This window comes from Salmo salar, chromosome 10 (genome assembly GCF_965601325.2).
Source record: "Salmo salar chromosome 10, fSalSal1, whole genome shotgun sequence".
Lineage (NCBI taxonomy): Eukaryota > Metazoa > Chordata > Actinopteri > Salmoniformes > Salmonidae > Salmo > Salmo salar.
In genome coordinates, this window is record NC_138300.1 from 87552404 (window position 1) to 87569809 (window position 17406).

A 17406-nucleotide genomic window follows, 5' to 3' on the forward strand; every position below is an offset into this window, starting at 1 on the left:
GGAATGCTATGATAGCTAGCTGGCTATGACAATCCCACACAACACTAGAACTCTTCTTCCAAGTCAAGGTAAGATTTTGGTTTTACAAAGGTATTGCCACCGAGGCCCGCTGGTGTAACTGCTAAACTGCTTACTGACTGACAGTACACTAATGTCACTGCGTGACTGTAAATCAAATCAAAATCAAATTTTTGTCACATGCGCTGAATACCACAAGTGTAGAAATGACTGTGAAATGCTTACTTACAAGCACTTAACCAACAATGCAGTTCAAGAAATAGAGTTAAGAAAATATTTACTAAATAAAGTCAAAAATACATTAAAAATTAACAATAAAATAACAATAATTGTTTCAGTGTGATATATTGGATAAAGTAATAAAGACAGACACCAATGTCTAGTTCAATAGCCTTGTTCATGCATTGTACAAATCCCTACACGCGGAGTCCGGGGTACAGTCAGGCTAGTCGATTACCTATCAACTAGACTCCGTAACATCATCCTTTTCAATAGAAAGTGCAAACATAACAGCATAACATTAAATTCTTAACAATCAAGTCATAACAATTGAAAAAGCATGACATTTTCTTTTTACTTCAGTTGTCATCTTCCTTTCTTTTTTCCCTTTTTTTTATAAACAGAGGACAAGTGAACACAGTCTCTTGCTTACATAGTAAGCCTGTTCGGTGGCTTGACAAGCCGACCCACCCGTGAGTAAGTATGGGCTCTGACAGGGGTAGGATTAGTGCCACGAGCTGGAGAGCTTGGTGGGGTAGAAGCCTCACCTTCAGTTGGCTCATGTCTCAATTCTGCGCCTCTTACCCTTAGGCCTGGACTGTGATCCAGCTCATCTAGGTGAGTGTATGGCGTGTTCTGGTTTGTCTGCTCTGCTACGCGCAAATCCACCCGATTGCGACGATAGAGGGAGCCACCAACATCCACCAGGTAAGAACGTGGTGCAACTCTCTGTAGGCACGTGCCCAGCCTCCAAAGTCCTGTGTGGTCTCCCGGCAGCGGTTTCATCCTTATCGTTTCACCCACCTCCAGCTCTGGTAGGTCTCGAGCAGTCCGGTCATAGAAGCACTTAGCGAGCTGCTTTCTGTGACGCAGTTTGTCCGTGTCGCCAACCATGACGCAGGGCTCAAGTAGCTTCTTAGCCACGGGGATGGTAGTCTTCAGACGTCTGGACAGAAGGCGTTGTGCTGGGCTGCTGTCCATGTTTTCGGTGGGTGTGTTCCTCCACTGTAAGATCGCTTTCCATGGGTCGTTGCTGTCGCGTACGGCCCTGCTTAACAGGTTTTTTGCAATCTTGACAGCTGACTCTGCCTTGCCATTTGATTTTGGGTGTCTTGGAGAGGAGGTCACGTGGTCAAACTCCCATTCTGAGGCGAAATGCTTGAACTGTGCAGTGAATTGTGGGCCATTGTCCGTGATTACCTTGTCAGGCTGACCTTGCCTTGCAAACTGCGCCTTGCAGCGCTTTATGACCGTCTCTGCAGACAAGTCAGGGAGCAGTTCAATTTCCCAAAAGTCAGAGTAGTGATCAACAATGAGAAGATAGTCCTTTTGTCTGTGGCTGAATAAGTCCATGCTGACGATTTGCCAGGCCCTTGTGGGCAGTTCATGTGACATCATGGTTTCCTTTTGCTGTTCATGAGCGTACTCGTTGCATGTGGTACAGTTGCTGACAAAGTCTTTAATTTCTGCTTGCATGTTTGGACAGTATAATGTTTCACGAACCTGACGGTAGCATGCGTCACCTGCAACGTGACTGGAGTGTATGCGGGTCAGCATCTCTGGACGTAGTGATTTGGGAATAATGACCTTCTGACCTCTGAACAAGACGCCATTTTGCATACTGATCTCATCTCGAAAGGTCCAGTATTCTCTCACTGTGAAAGGTGTCTCCTCTTTCAGATATGGCCAACCTGCGAGAGCCATGGACTTCAGTGATTGTAGGTGTTCGTCCTTGTCAGTGTGTTGCCTGATCTGGGCTAGGTGGTGATCTGTGACGTTTAAGTAGTCTGCCTGATTGATCTGTTGAACATCTTGTTGTTCCTGCTGTAGCAAACAGATGGCTTGCCGCTGATAGGCAGTGCCTCTGCCTGTACATTGTGCTGTTGTCCTGCTCAGTGTGTCGCTGATGTACATCTCTGGTCCTGGCTTGTAAATGACCTTCAGGCTGTAGTTTTGCAGAGTCAGGAGCATGCTTTGAAGCCTCTTGGGCGCGTTGAGGAGAGGTTTACTGAATATGGCAATGAGTGGTTTGTGGTCAGTTTCAGCGGTGACCAGCTCTCGACCATATAAGTAGTGATGGAATCGCTGGCAGGAGAAGACGATGCTGAGGCACTCTTTTTCAATTTGTGCATAGTTCTGTTCGGTGGGAGTGAGCGCTCTCGAGGCAAATGCAACGGGCTGGCCTTCCTGCATAAGGCAGCATCCAAGTCCCCTTTGGCTGGAGTCGCTCTGGATTGTGACAGGCTTCGTGACGTCGTAGTAGCGCAACACTGGCATGGATGAAGCCAGAGATTTCATCTCCTGCACTGCAGCCTCGTGCTTGGGTAGCCAGTGCCATGGTGTGTCTTTGTCCAGCAACCGGCGCAGAGGCTCACAGACTGCTGATAGGTGTGGCATGAACTTTGCAAGATAGTTTGCAAAACCGATGAGACGCTGTACTCCTTTTGCATCAGACGGGTTTGGCATGTCGAGGATCGCTCTGACCTTGTCTGGGTCCGGCTTCAGGCCTTTTGCCGAGAGAATGTGGCCATGGAAGTGGACGTCTTTCACCTTGAACTGCAGCTTCTTTAGGCCAAGACGAAGCTTAGCTGATCGACAGCGCTCCATCAGTGCCAGGAGCTTCACATCGTGGTCGCGTTCTGCTTCTTCATCTGTGTCACCTCAGCCTACGATCAGGACATCATCGGCAATGGGTTCAATGCCCTTGAGCCCAGCCAGTGACTCGTGCTGCTTGCGTTGGTATACCTCAGGCGCCACTGAGACACCAAACGGGAGCTTGAGCCAGCGTTTCTGACCCCAGGGGGTCCAGAAGGTAGTCATGAAGCTGCTTTCTTCGTCCAGCTTGCATTGAAGGAATGCATCTTGGGCATCCACCAAGGTGAAAATCCTGGCCTTGGGAAGCTTGTAGAGGACATCCTCTAGTGTCGGCATGATGTAGTGGGATCGTTTCAGTGCTTGGTTCAGATGCTTTGGGTCGATGCAGACCCTCTGCTTCTCTGTTTTTTTCACTATGACCATATTGCTGATCCAGTCAGTTGGTTCGGTCACAGATGTCATGTGGCCATCGGCCTCATACTTGTCCAGCTGGGCCTTCACAGCCACTTTCATTGCAATGGGCACATTGCGAAGAGCACACTGGACTGGAGTGATGCTCTCATCCACTTCAAAGTGTACCTCCCCAGGCACTGATTCAACGGGCATGTTGAATACATCGCCATATCTGCTGAGTAGTTGTTCTTTGGACAGGGGTCCATGCTGGACATGATCCACAATGTGCAGGTCATTTGGTACAGTGAACTGCATCAGTCCCAGGCGTTCGCATGTAGAGCCTGAGAGGAGAGGATGTTGACTGGTTTTCACAATCTCAAACTCCAGCTTGTGTTTGCGTCCCCGAATAACACATTCGGTCTCAAAGGTGCCCATAGAGCTCATTAGCTCTCCTGAGTACACCTTTAGTCTAGTGTCGCTGGGCAATAGATGTGTGTCAGGTGCCAGATTGATTTTGTCTTTGTAGCTCATTACGTTGCATGTAGCACCGGAATCCAGTTGACATTGTTGTTGCTTGTTGTGTAATCGTAGTGTCACAAACCATTTCTTCCCTCTTGAGTGTACAGCCCCAATGGATTCATGCATGTAAATGTCACTTTCACTGTTCAGCTCTGAACATTGAGTGACATCATCAACACAGTGAATCTTGCCCTCACTCACCCTTCTTTTGCTTTTGAGACACACTTTTGCAAAGTGATTATTAGTTCCACAAGCTCTGCATGGTTTTCCATAGGCAGGGCAGTGCTCTTTGCCACGTGTGTGTGTATTCCCACAGTATTTTCATGCTACGGGGCTCTCTGTGTTCACCGTTCGTGGTGAATTACTCTGCCTCGATTGGTTTTGTCTGAATGTCTGCCTAACAACAGCGTGAACAGTATCAACGTCGGAGCGTGGGGTTTTGATTTCCATTGCTCTCATTCTCATGTCAGTGACTTCAGCAGTGCGGCACATTTCGATGGCAGTTACTAATGTTAAGCCTCTCTCTCTCAGTAGACGCCGGCGCGTATCCTCTTTTGCAATTCCCAGTACTATTTTGTCACGAATCAATTCATCTTTCAATCCCCCGTATTCACAAGTGGCGGATTTTTCTCTCAAACGGGTTACAAAGTTGTGTACTGACTCACCCTCTTCCTGTTTGCAGCTTCCGAAAATGAACGGCTTGTAAATTACGTTTCTGCCGGGTTTGAAGTAATTCTCCAATGCATCCAATATAGCCTTTGCATCACACTGTTGTCGCGCTGTGAGGGTGAGATTGTGCTGGTACATATGCCTGCATTCGCTGCCCATTAAACTCCTCAGAGTTGCCGCTTGTACCTCGTTGGGTTTCTCATGTAGACCGGTCGCCAGCGCATAGTCCTCGAATTCATCCCTGAAATTGTCCCAATTAGTATTCCAGTCCCCTGTGAGAACCATGGGATTCGGTGGCGGAATGTTCGCTACCATAGTGATGGAATAGGAGATTTCTTTGCCTTCAGTCATCGAGGTAGGTAGTGATGCTAGCTAACCAGCTAACAACGAGTTGATCAGTGTTGTGACTAGGAGTAGGAAATGGCGTGTGTTCGCATATGGAACGTAACTCCGCCTATACTGTACTTAGCTACAAAAATAACAAACGTGTGGTTTTCGAGCCACTTCTGATACCATGTTTCAGTATGATATATTGGATAAAGTAATAAAGACAGACACCAATGTCTAGTTCAATAGCCTTGTTCATACGTTGTACAAATCCCTACACGCGGAGTACGGGGAACAGTCTGGCTAGTCGATTACCTATCAACTAGACTCAACAATAATGAGGCTATATACAGAGGGTACCGGTACCGAGTCAATGTGCAGGGGTACAGGTTAGTCGAGGTAATTTGTACATGTAGGTAAGGGTAAAGTGACTATGCATAGATATTAAACAGCGAGTAGGAATGATGTAAAAACAAATAGTCCGGGTGGCAATTTGTTAATTGTTCAGCAGTCTTATGGATTGGGGTTAGAAGCTGTTAAGCAGCCTTTTGGACCTAGACTTGACTCTCCGGTACCGCTTGCTGTGCGGTAGTAGAGAGAACAGTCTATGACTTGGGTGACTGGAGTCTTTGACAATTTTTGGGGCCTTCCTCTGACACCGCCTTGGATATGGATCCTGGATGGCAAGAAGCCTGGCCCCAGTGATGTACTGGGCTGTACGTCTCCTGAGGGCGAAAAGCATTGTCGTGCCCTCTTCACGACTGTTTTGGTGTGTTTGGACCATGATAGTTTATTGGTGATGTGGACACCAAGGAACTGGAAACTCTCTACCTGCTCCACTACAGGCCCATCTATGTGAATGGGGCATGTTCAGCCCTCCTTTTCCTGTAGTCCACGATCAGCTCCTTTGTCTTGCTCACACTGAGGGAGAGGTTGTTGGCCTGGCACCACACTGCCAGGTCTCTGACCTCCTCCCTATAGGCTGTCTCATTGTTGCCGTTGATCAGGCCTACCACTGTTGTGTCATCAGCAAACTTAATGATGGGTCCTTAGCTTAGTGATGCGCTTTGTGGGTATTATGGTGTTGAACGCTGAGCTGGAGTCAGTGAACAGCATTCTGAAACAGGTGTTCATTTGTCCAGGTTGGAAAGGGCAGTGTGGTGTGCGATTGAGATTGCATCATCTGTGGCTCTGTTGGGGCGCTATGCTATAGGGTTTCCGGCATGATGGTGTTGATGTGAGAAATTACCAGTCTTTCAAAGCACTTCATGGCTACCGACGTGAGTGCTACGGGGCGGTAATCATTTAGGCAAGTTGCTTTCAGTTTCTTGGGCACAGGGACTATGGTGGTCTGCTTGAAACATGTAGGTATTACAGACTCGGTCAGGGAGAGGTTGAAAATGTCAGTGAAGACACTTGCCAGTTGGTTCATACATGCTCTGAGTACAAGTCCTGGTAATCCGTCTGGCCCCGTGGCATTGTGAATGTTGACCTGTTTAAAAGGTAGAGTGTGATCACACAGTCTTCCGGGAACAGCTGGTGGTTCCATGCATGCTTCAGTGTTGCTTGCCTCGAAGCAAGCTTAAAAGGGATTTAGCTCGTCTGGTAGGCTCGGTCACTGGGCAGCTCATGGCTGGGTTTCCCTTTGTAGTCTGTAATAGTTTGCAAGCCCTTCCACATACGATGAGCGTCAGAGCTGGTGTAGTAGGATTCAATCTTTGAAAGCGGCAGCTCTTGCCTTTCGCTCGGTGCGGATGTTGCCTTTAATCGATGGCTCCTAGTTGGGATATGTACGTACGGTCACTGTGGGGACGACGTTGTCGAGGCACTTATTGATGAAGCCGGTGACTGAGGTGGTATACTCCTCAACGCCATTGGATTAACATATTCCAGTCTGTGCTAGCAAAACAGTCCTGTAGCTTAGCATCCGCATCATCTGACGACTTCCGTATTGAGCGAGTCACTGGTACTTCCTGCTTTCATTTTTGCTTGTAAGCAGGAATCAGGAGGATAGAATTATGGTCAGATTTGCCAAATGGAGTGCGAGGGAGAGCTTTGTATGCGTCTCTGTGTGTGGAGTAAAGGTGGTCTAGAGTTTTTTGCACATTGCACGTGACTTTCTGGTAGAAATTAGGTAAAACGGATTTAAGTTTGCCTGCATTAAAGTCCCCGGCTACTAGGAGCGCCACTTCTGTATGAGCATTTTCTTGTTTGCTGATGGCCTTATACAGCTTGTTGAGTGCGGTCTGAGTGCCAGCATTGGTTTTTGGTGGTAAATAGACGGCTACGAATAATATAGATGTGAACTCTCTTGGTAGACAGTGTGGTCTACAGCTTATCATGAGGTACTCTACCTCAGGCGAGCAGTAGTGGGTTTACTAACGAGTTAGTTATATTAGCTATGTTGACTATGACGTTACTTTAGCTAATATGGTGACAACGATGTAGGCTGTGTGTAGCGGTTATGATGTGGTTTGGCTTGGAAAGCTTTTTTGCCTGGTCTCCTACAGCTGATGTGTTGTGTATTGAAGTCCACAAGCGAAGGGAAAAGAGGAGAGGAGGAGAGCACATAGATGCGAGAAGGAATACAACGTGGCTGCTATGAAAGTGAACTGTGTTTACGCGTGATCAGGGATGTATTCATTACGCCGATTCTGTTGAAAAAAAGTTTTCTTAAACAGAAGCAAACGGAATGAAATGAAACATACCAGAATTTGTCCAAGAGAAACTCATTTGCAACTGTTGGACTAATGATTACACCCTAGATCAGCTAGATGCAGGCAAGAGTGTGCAAGGCAGTATTGAATGTGTCACTGTCTGTCCATGTGTCACTGTCTGTCACCTCAAATTTTTCACTCAACCTGTGTGCACCTATGTTGTAAACTTTCATTTATATTGTTGGTTGTAGCAACCTCATGATGGGTATTGGGACCATTTGAGTATCATGTAGTTGCCTGAACATGTTACATTCAACTGGTTGAATGGAATATGAATGACAGTCATCCAATATGCTGTAATAAATAAATCGTCCTCCCTCATCTTAAACGGCACCGACCGCCACTTCTATGTACAGTGTTGTAACAATGTGCAAATAGTTAAAGTATAAAAGGGCAGATAAATGAACATAAATATGGGTTGTGTTTACAATGGTGTTTGTTCTTCACTGGTTGCTCTTTTCTTGTGGTAAAAGGTCACAAATCTTGCTGCTGTGAAGGCACACTGTGGAATTTCACCTAATAGATATGGGAGTTTATCCAAATTAGATTTTTTTCTGTGTAATCTGAGAGAAATATGTGTCTCTAATATGGTCATACATTTGGCAATAGGTTAGGAAATGCAGCTCAGTTTCCACCTCATTTTGTGGGCAGTGTTCACATAGCCTGTCTTCTTTTGAGAGCCAGGTCTCTCTCTCTCTTTGGCTTACTGTACAATCACAATCTCGTTTCCTCATCTCCTCATTTTCTCTCCATATCTCTCTATCTCACCTCGTTCCTCCATCCATCCCTCTGTCTTTGGGTATGCATCTATCCATCCTTCCCCTCTGCTGTCTCTACTTCTCTCTCTACTTCCCTCCCTCCCTCTCTAAAAATACTTAAGTGCTGTGAGAGTGTGCCTCTCAAAACCACAGTCCATGATAGAGCGAGAAGGACATCACATTGCCTTCAGGTTAATTAAAGCTGGGCTGTGCCAGGTGAGACAAATTACGGTTCTACTCACTGACTATACCTGGATGTCAAAACTCCAAGAGCGAGAGTAAAACCACGGTTATACACCACATAGAGGACATGGAAGAGGATATAATAATGCATTTATCTTACTTTACATCTCTCATTGATACTGTCTGGAATTAAGCCATCGCGTCTACAAAACTCCTTCAGATAATCATTTTCTGTATTGACATACTAATGAAAGTCGATGACGTTGTTGTAAGGGTATCATTTAAGGATTAAATATGACATTTCTTGCAATATTCCTTATAACACATTGTCTCTCCAGATGCTAAATGGATGATCCACGGCGCCAGGGGTGTCAAACATTTCTTTTTTGTAAGATACATTTTTTTAGAGTTAAATGAGCTTAATCGACATTGAAATGACTAAAACCAAATTGAAACTGTGTAGAAAAGATAATGACCTACATTTATAGTCTCTTCACTCTGTCCAGCTTGCTAACAGTCATTGAAACGAAAGCTAGACAGGGAGCACAGACAATTCCCAAAGCAGGAAATATTATCCCCATTTGGTAACACTACTTGACACCCAGCGTCATAACACATTATAACAAGGTCATAACCATGTCATAATGTCATAACAGCTGACATAACTTGTCATAACCTGTCATAATGTGGTCATAACACTCTCATGACACATGTATTTAGACCCATTGCGACATATATTGCGTTATTTTATGGCTGGTTATGACTCCTACAAAAGACTGTCAAAACCCACAAAACCTACCATGGTATTTATTTTATGATTGGTTACATAAGAGTTTCAAAACTCACAAAACATACCACACAAGGCAAAACATTCCCTCGGAGCCGGTGTTTGCAGGATATATTGGCACGTATATATTGGCAGGACATTATCACTTTTATACAATGGGTTACCAACATATTCAAATAATGATTGACATATTTTCATAAAAAACATTATTTTGATGAATTTATTCGTATTATTTCATCCTTCCACAAGATATAGTCCTGACACTAATCTAGGGTTGCTACCCAAGCCGGCTGGTCGTTCATTTTATTGGTTTGGTTGCTAGAGACGTGACCCAGTCTGTATCTATGGACGCGAACCAGTCATTCATTCTAAATGTTCCGTTGCCATACTGGCTGGCGACATTCTTCTCCCTTGCTTGCTAGCTAGCCAACTATGGCTAATTTACAGTCAGGTCAAAAAGTGCAGCCAGATTAACAGCAAAATAGCTGCATTTGCATTTGTTGAAACTGTTTCTAGAGGCATTTATTTGGATACATCCAAACAATGAGTTAATGTGGCGCGATTTCGTCAGGTGTTCAGAGGAGCTAGCCAACAGCACAGCTAACACAATCACTTCAAACTGAAGCTGGAAAGACTGCAACTAGCTACACTTCGTTTTGTTTTACCTTTTTTAAATTGACATTTCTTTATATAAAAATGATGCCAGCTGATTCATGATTTCGACTGGCTGAGAAACTCTGCCTGTCTCTCTCGTCCCCCAACACATTCATTACTATGGGACAGCTGGATATCTAATTTGAATATTGAAACAATGTTGCAAATGTTGGAGAGACAGACAGCAAGGTTTATACAAATCTCCGCTGTTGAAAACTAAATGTTAGTCTAAAAGAAATGTGATAATGTCTAGATGCTTTTTATAATGGAGATCAAGTTTATAAATTGCCTGGCTGGGCTAATGAGACCGTGGATTGCGCAGTCAGATGGAACAGAGTAAATAGGCATTTTAACCTCTTAGATTTAGCCGGTGGTAACTTGTGGATTTGACACCGTATGGAATGTTTTAAAAAGAGACTTATTGAATGTATCACTTACCGTTGTCTGTGGCCATAAAGATGGCGGTGTATTTGTTGTCGTGAACGTAAGGCGACTCGCGGTCCAGATTGGCGGAGGTGTTCACCGTGCCTCTGACCGGGTTCACGCTGAGCCAGTTAGCCGGGTCTCTCAGGACCGCAAACCTGAACAGGGAACAGATGACAGCTGATCAGAACATATTCAGGGTAATACCATGGTATGACACTATACAATATATTGAAGATTTGTAGACATCACCTATGGGACATAAGATAGTAAGTGCAATTGAAAAATAATAAATGTTTCTATGAAGAGATACTGAATGGACAATAACTATCAAAGATACAAAGCTTTTGAATCACAGCATGACAAGACTGCATGTACTGTATCTGAAGTCTGTATGAGGTGCGGGTGAGGTTGAGTGGACGGCTGTGTATGTCTGTGGACACTGTAGTTGGATTTTGAGTTTGATGAATGAACTCTGGTAGCTTCTCAGAGAAAAATGACCTAGTTTGTGTGGAAAGTGGCTGAAGTATGAGGCCTCCATGACCCTGCTAATGTGATCCTGAGCGCCAGGTGATGGGAGGTGATGGGTGGTGCATTGTGATTGGCTAGGGAATGGAGACATGCCTCTGGGGCTTCTCATCTGTGTTCATGTCACACACCGCTGATTTAGTGGCCAATCCCCATCCCATACACACACCCAGAGGTACTAAACACACACGCGCACTCTTTACCACCTCTTACCCCTTTAAGTTTACCAGTAAACACTCCACATGCACCTTTGTGCTTTTACACCCACACAAACACACACAGACGTGAGCACGCAAGCACACCCGGCACACACACAAAGTGCTCTCAGTGGTAGACAAATTATCTTTGAAACTGAGCTCTTCTGCTAACAGAGCGAGACAAAGCCTTGGGAAATGGCTTTGTAATCAACCTCCACTCACACCTCCACCACAAGAGAAATGACACCTCTCCTCTATCTCTATCTCCCTATTCCTCTCTCCCACCATGCACCTATTAAATTACCACAACAACGTACCGCATTTAAAACGCATGCACCTGACATGACCGGATATACAGTACTGTACAGTGCACACCCACACACACATTACCACAGACAGATTGCATGCATATGGAAAGAGATAGCAAGAAACAAAACAGACACATACTTTCACACAAACAGACTGACACACACACACACACACACACACACGGACTGTGCACACAGCTCATTTTATAGTAGAATGAGAAATCAGAACCAAGTTTAAACATTCTCACAGGTCATTAACCCCAATATGTCCCCATTCTCCCATCAGTAAACACATCTAACACACACACACACACACACACACACACACACACACACACACACACACACACACACACACACACACACACACACACACACACACACACACACACACACACACACACACACACACACACACACACACACACACACACACTTACTTCCTGGTTATCAGTCCTCCATCACCACCAGGCATCACACAACAATACCTACACACAGAGAGAAGCTCATCGCTTGGAAAGATGCGAAAACAAGATGATTATCCTGCTGCTTTGGGTACACAGATAGTCGCTTGATCCAGTAATACATTGTTCAATGGTTTGTATTGACTGCAAGCCTATTTGTTGATAGAATCTATTCGGTTGCAGCTTAAATGATAAAGCATATAAAAGGTTTTCCCCCACCCGTTTTCCGCAACACCGCTGTGTTTTTGAGGGATTGGAGCCATGAAAGGAAGTCATTCTTCCACCTGATTGTCTGATTTAGACAGATATGTATGATATGTCTCTCTAAATCTACATGTGTGGCCAGATCCACAGTTTAAGTCCCCTGAATAGAGGCTTCCACTGAGTGTAACCAAACATCTGTCCTACAGCGAGCCTTCTGGCCCTCCTCTCTCTGTTCAGGTCCAACTAGCCCATCAAGCATCAGGACAAAGACCCATATCCTGCCCTCTCCTCCCTTCTCCCAGTCCAGATGTTTCAGATCCTCTATCTCTCTCTCTCTCACACACACACACCACACACACACACACACACACACACACACACACACACACACACACACACACACACACACACACACACACACACACACACACACACACACACACACACACACACAGAGAGAAGAGATGTGCAATAAATCCCTCCAGTTGGCCCGTCCAGGGGCTGTGAGTGGGAGTGTGTGTGTGCAGTGAGGAGGATTGAGTGTGGGTTCCAGTGGAGAGGCCAGTGGTACTGCTGAATAATTAGAGCTGTTGACTGTGTCCCACTGACTGGTGACTGGCCTTCCCTGTCTGTCCTGTCTACCCTTGCCTGACAACTCACACTGAATTCTTTGATTGCTACATACGTCAGTTTGAATCTGCCATCATTGAAGCCATTTGTGGTGACTAGTGGCATTGTACAAATCAAAGACGTTGGTTTACCCATGTATGTTTTTGGGACCAATCAGATGGTTCGAAAGCAATGAGTCTGGGTAACCAGGTAATGTCTACCGGCTCTGCCCTGTCCTGCCCGGCCCTCTGGCCTGTACACTCTTAGAAAAAAAGGTGCTATCTAGAACCTTAAAGGGTTCTTCGGCTGCCCCCATAAGAAATCTTTGAAGAACCGTTTTTGGAGAAGACAGACAGTAAGAGGGTTCTACATAGAACCCAAAAGAGGTCTACCTAGTACCAAAAAGGGTTCTTCTAACTGGAACCAAAAAGGTTTCTCCTATGGGGACAGCCGATGAACCATTTTGGAACCCTTTTTTCTGTCTGCTCTGGTCTGCCTTGCCCTGATCTGCCCTGCCTTGCCCTGCCTTGCTCCTGGTCTGCTCTGCCTTGGTCTGCTCTGCTCTGGTCTGGTCTGCCTTGCTTCTGGTCTGACCTGCTCTGCCCTCCCCTGTCTTCCCTGATCTGCCCTGTCTGTCCTATTTTTTTGTCCCCTCCAGCTGGGGATGGCCCTGTCTTACTGTCTGTCTTCTCCAGCTGGATGAGACAGGGCTCTGCCACGTCAGACAGGACAGAGACAGGGCTCTGCCACATCAGACAGGACAGAGACAGGGCTCTGCCACATCAGACAGGACAGAGACAGGGCTCTGCCACATCAGAGTCTCAGCCACTGATGCTAATCAGATACAATATGTATCAGAATGATGCTATGAGAGGGGGACCTCCATAAATACAGCATAAAAACACTCCAAACCTATTACTCTCAACAAAATCGTATGCCATTATTTATTTTCTTTCCAGGAATTTAAACCTCAGTTCTCATGTAAAGTTGAAGTTGTATGTAAACTTCTGACCAACTGGGAATGTGATGAAAGAAATGAAAGCTGAAATAAATCATTCTCTCTACTATTATTCTGACATTTCACATTCTTAAATTAAAGTGGTGATCCTAACTGACCTAAGAAAGGGAACTTTTACTAGGATTAAATGTCAGGAATTGTGAAAAACTGAGTTTAAATGTATTTGGCTAAGGTGTATGTAAACTTCTGATTTCAACTGCATAAGCATCAGAGGCACTCAAACACACACTTAGTAGTAGTAATGCATAACAGATGCTTTCTCCTTCCACGCTCCCGCTCTAGACATACAGTAAGTGACACCCACACATACTGTAATATTATTGTACACAGTTGTGATGCACAAAATGTTCCCTTGCTACCTCTCTAGTCTCTATAGTGAGTGCCTAGCAATAAGAGCAGCCCTGTGAGGCCAGGTTATGGTACTGAATCACCCCAGCTCCATGGTAACCCCAAATGAGGCAGCACAACGTGTACAAACACAGGGACCATTAACCTTCTCTTAAGGTCATTAGAGAGACATTAAAAATACATTATGCAAATGAAAAAAAAACATCTTTCTCATACAGGGTACATGTTTATCAGCAACATTGCAAATTGTCACAGCCAATTGTTCAAATAATCACTTACATCCACATCTAGAATTTTCCCTTTTATCCTTCTCTCTCTCTCCTCCTCTGCCTCTCTCTCTCTCGCTCACTACAAACACACATACGCCCGCACACAAGCTTACGCGCTCACACACAAATGAGAAAAGATTGGAGGCAGAAATTGCCTGTACTTTCTGCTTGCACTGTAAAATACCCAATAGCAAGTTGATTTGCTCACATTATTTCTGCTTGAGCGGCAGAATTTCTCCCCGGTGCTGTAAGGCAAATCCAGGCCTGACCCTACTCTACCGAGAACTGAGTCTGAGCCCATTTCAGCTTTCATCTGACGGTTAGAGCCTCCCTGGGGACACCTTATAGGACTCAGATCTTCCAGGACTCAGGACAGACCAGTCAGGAGAGTGCTTTTCCTACATCACAGGAAGATGCAGTCTATTCTAGGATAATGACGGTGACACCCTGAGAGAGGACGTTAAGACAACGCAGCAGCACTCTTTATAAGAAATCTGCTCACCCACACAGTTCACATAGCTATCTCTGCATGAGGTTGAGACCCCTTTAGGATCAACTATTACACTACCATTGCATCAGATGCATATGGTTATGCATACAGTATGTGTGTGTGCGTGTGTGCGTGTGTGCGCGTGTGCGTGTGTGTGTGTGTGTGTGTGTGTGTGTGTGTGTGTGACAGACAAACAGAGAGAGAGAAGAAAAGAGAGTGTGTGAGAGAGAGAGAGATCTGATTGGTACCATTGTTACTGACAGTAAGTATTTCTGAGAAAACTTGTACTAAGTGGTTTATTCTAAATCCTCATTCAAATACACTTATCGTAAGTGCATTGGATAAGACCATTTGCTAAATTAAGGACTTTAAGTGCACTGTAGAGAACATTTTATATTTTTATTTTCAAAACTGGTTGAATTACTATTTTTTAACTGTAGGCATCTGAAACTTACCACAGGTGAGATAAATTACACAGTAAACTAGAATCATTGCAAACCAAATTAATTAGAATGTTTTATAATTTAGTATAATTTGACTTTGAAGTGAAAAATCTCAATTTCAATTTAGATTTTTTTCTCTTTCTTGTTCCTGTGTCGTTGTAAATCACACAAATATATGTGTAAACACCAAAGGTTTTTAGAAGAAATCGTGAATCATGCAGCAAGGGTGCCAATATATTTGACCACACCTGTAAATACAGTACAGAATGTGTGTATGCTGTAAGTTAGTAAGTGTATAGCTACAGTATGGATGTGTATCTAACATCTGTTCCAGTGCAGCATGGGGTCCTATGTTCATTAGTGTTTCCTGTGACAGGAGTGATGTTGTAAATGTCCCCAGCAGCTGGAGAGAAACGCTGACTCCTACTGTACATCACATCCCATCAGACAGACCCCACTACTCTCTGCTCTGTGCGCCTCCTAATCCGGCCCCCGTGCTAGATGGGTAGAGCTAGGAGGCAGTAATCAGTGCAACACCAAACCCCTGGCCTGCTCAGGGAGCCATGCACGGGTCCACATCTACAAGCCACAGATCTGCTAAGTCTCCAGTAAAAATGCTGAAATAGGCACTAACTCATTTATCTTTGTCCCCCTTGCGCTTTTTTACGCTGTGTCAACCAAGTAGATTTCCAGAGGTGTGCTGCATATTGATGCCCCCCTCTGTGCCTCTCCGTCTCAGGCTGGGGCGCTGGAGCCTGGGGGCTGTTTGCTGCTGGTGCAGGTGGAAGAAGTGGGGAAGGGATAATGCTAAAGGCTTCCTCATTGACATGTCATATGGGGTGAGACGCTGCTACATAATCAGCCATCATAAATAACATGGGAGGACTGCGATGATCAAGATTGGATTAGCAATGTTCATCAAAATTGTTGAAAGGTTTTAAAAACAATTCTAATAAGGGAAACAGTTGGACAATGGAGGATTTTTATTTTATCCATCAGATATTGACTGAATTATAGCACATCAAATATTTTACTGGACAAATAATGAATGGAGTTCAGTGTTTTTGGTGGAAATTCAGGAATTACATGAATTGTAAAATGTCACTTTTCTTTTCTTAGAATGCACTCATATATATATTTTCTAATGATATCAGGTATTTTATTTGTGTTTTGTGTTATAATAAAACATGTATATGTGCCTACTTTGCATAAATACACTGGGTGTATTTGCATGTATGGTAATTAACATAAAGGGGTGGAACAGGGCTGCAAACATCAAACATTTGCTCTGTCTACACTACCTGCTCTGTTTACCCTACCTGCTCTGTATCACCCTACCTGCTCTGTAGTACCCTACCTGCTCTGTCTACTCTACCTGCTCTTTTTACCCTACCTGCTCTTTCTACCCTACCTGCTCTGTAGTACCCGACCTGCTTTGTACAGGGGCGAAAATCTGATATCAACTTTGGAGGGGACAATTACATTAAATTTTCTCAAGAGCAATTCCTGAGGGGGACACCAAAAGTAGTGCTGTAACACATAGCCTACATTGTAATATGGTAAATGTATATTGAGGAACCAAAGAAATAAGGTGTTTGCCGTACTCCTAACTACCGGTACCCAAAACTACACAACTAATCACAACAGCAATACCATTGCCTTTAACAAATCTTAGTTCAGTCACCAGTTTAAGTTGAGAGTGGGGGTATCCATGGCATTTTCCAATTATGTTCCTATTTTACAAGTAAAAAAAATGGAGAACCTTTCATAATGTTGCCAAACAAAGACTCAACAAACTTACCTGAGACTCCCTGTCTCTGCCAGTCTGACCCTGCATATCTGTCCCCAACTCTGCTGTCTGTGTGCCATCTGTTGCCTGCTCTGCCTAATGACATCATTGTGAAACATTTCCATTAGAATTTAATTTCTTTCTTATGAACATTTTATCAACTAGTCTTTGAGATATTAGGCTACTAGGGTTCTTACTTTGCGTTTTGGTGTACTGAAAAATACTCTGATGTCCGTCTTTTATTTTTCTGCCATTTTTCTACCTGGCTGGCTGGCTACACACACACACAGTGTGTAGGTTATTTACAGTAGGAGATGGGCTTCTATCATCTTATCTTTTATCATTCTATTTGGGCTTCGATCTAAAAGGTAGCTAGCAAATGTGAAACGGATTAAAATGACAAGAGTTGACAGCTGTATGAGTTCACCATTTACACAACATATGCTGCAACCTTTTATAATTTTAATAGTTTGTTTC

General features: G+C 44.4%; 1 protein-coding gene across 1 annotated transcript in view; it reads right to left on the reverse strand.

Moving 5' to 3' along the window:
• Window positions 1-17406, reverse strand: part of cdh13 (cadherin 13, H-cadherin (heart)) — a 515993-nt gene that overhangs the window by 48596 nt on the left and 449991 nt on the right. The window contains exon 11 of the mRNA XM_045688176.2: window positions 10278-10420. Within this exon, the coding sequence (XP_045544132.1) occupies window positions 10278-10420 (143 nt within the window). The remainder of the gene's footprint in view (window positions 1-10277; window positions 10421-17406) is intronic.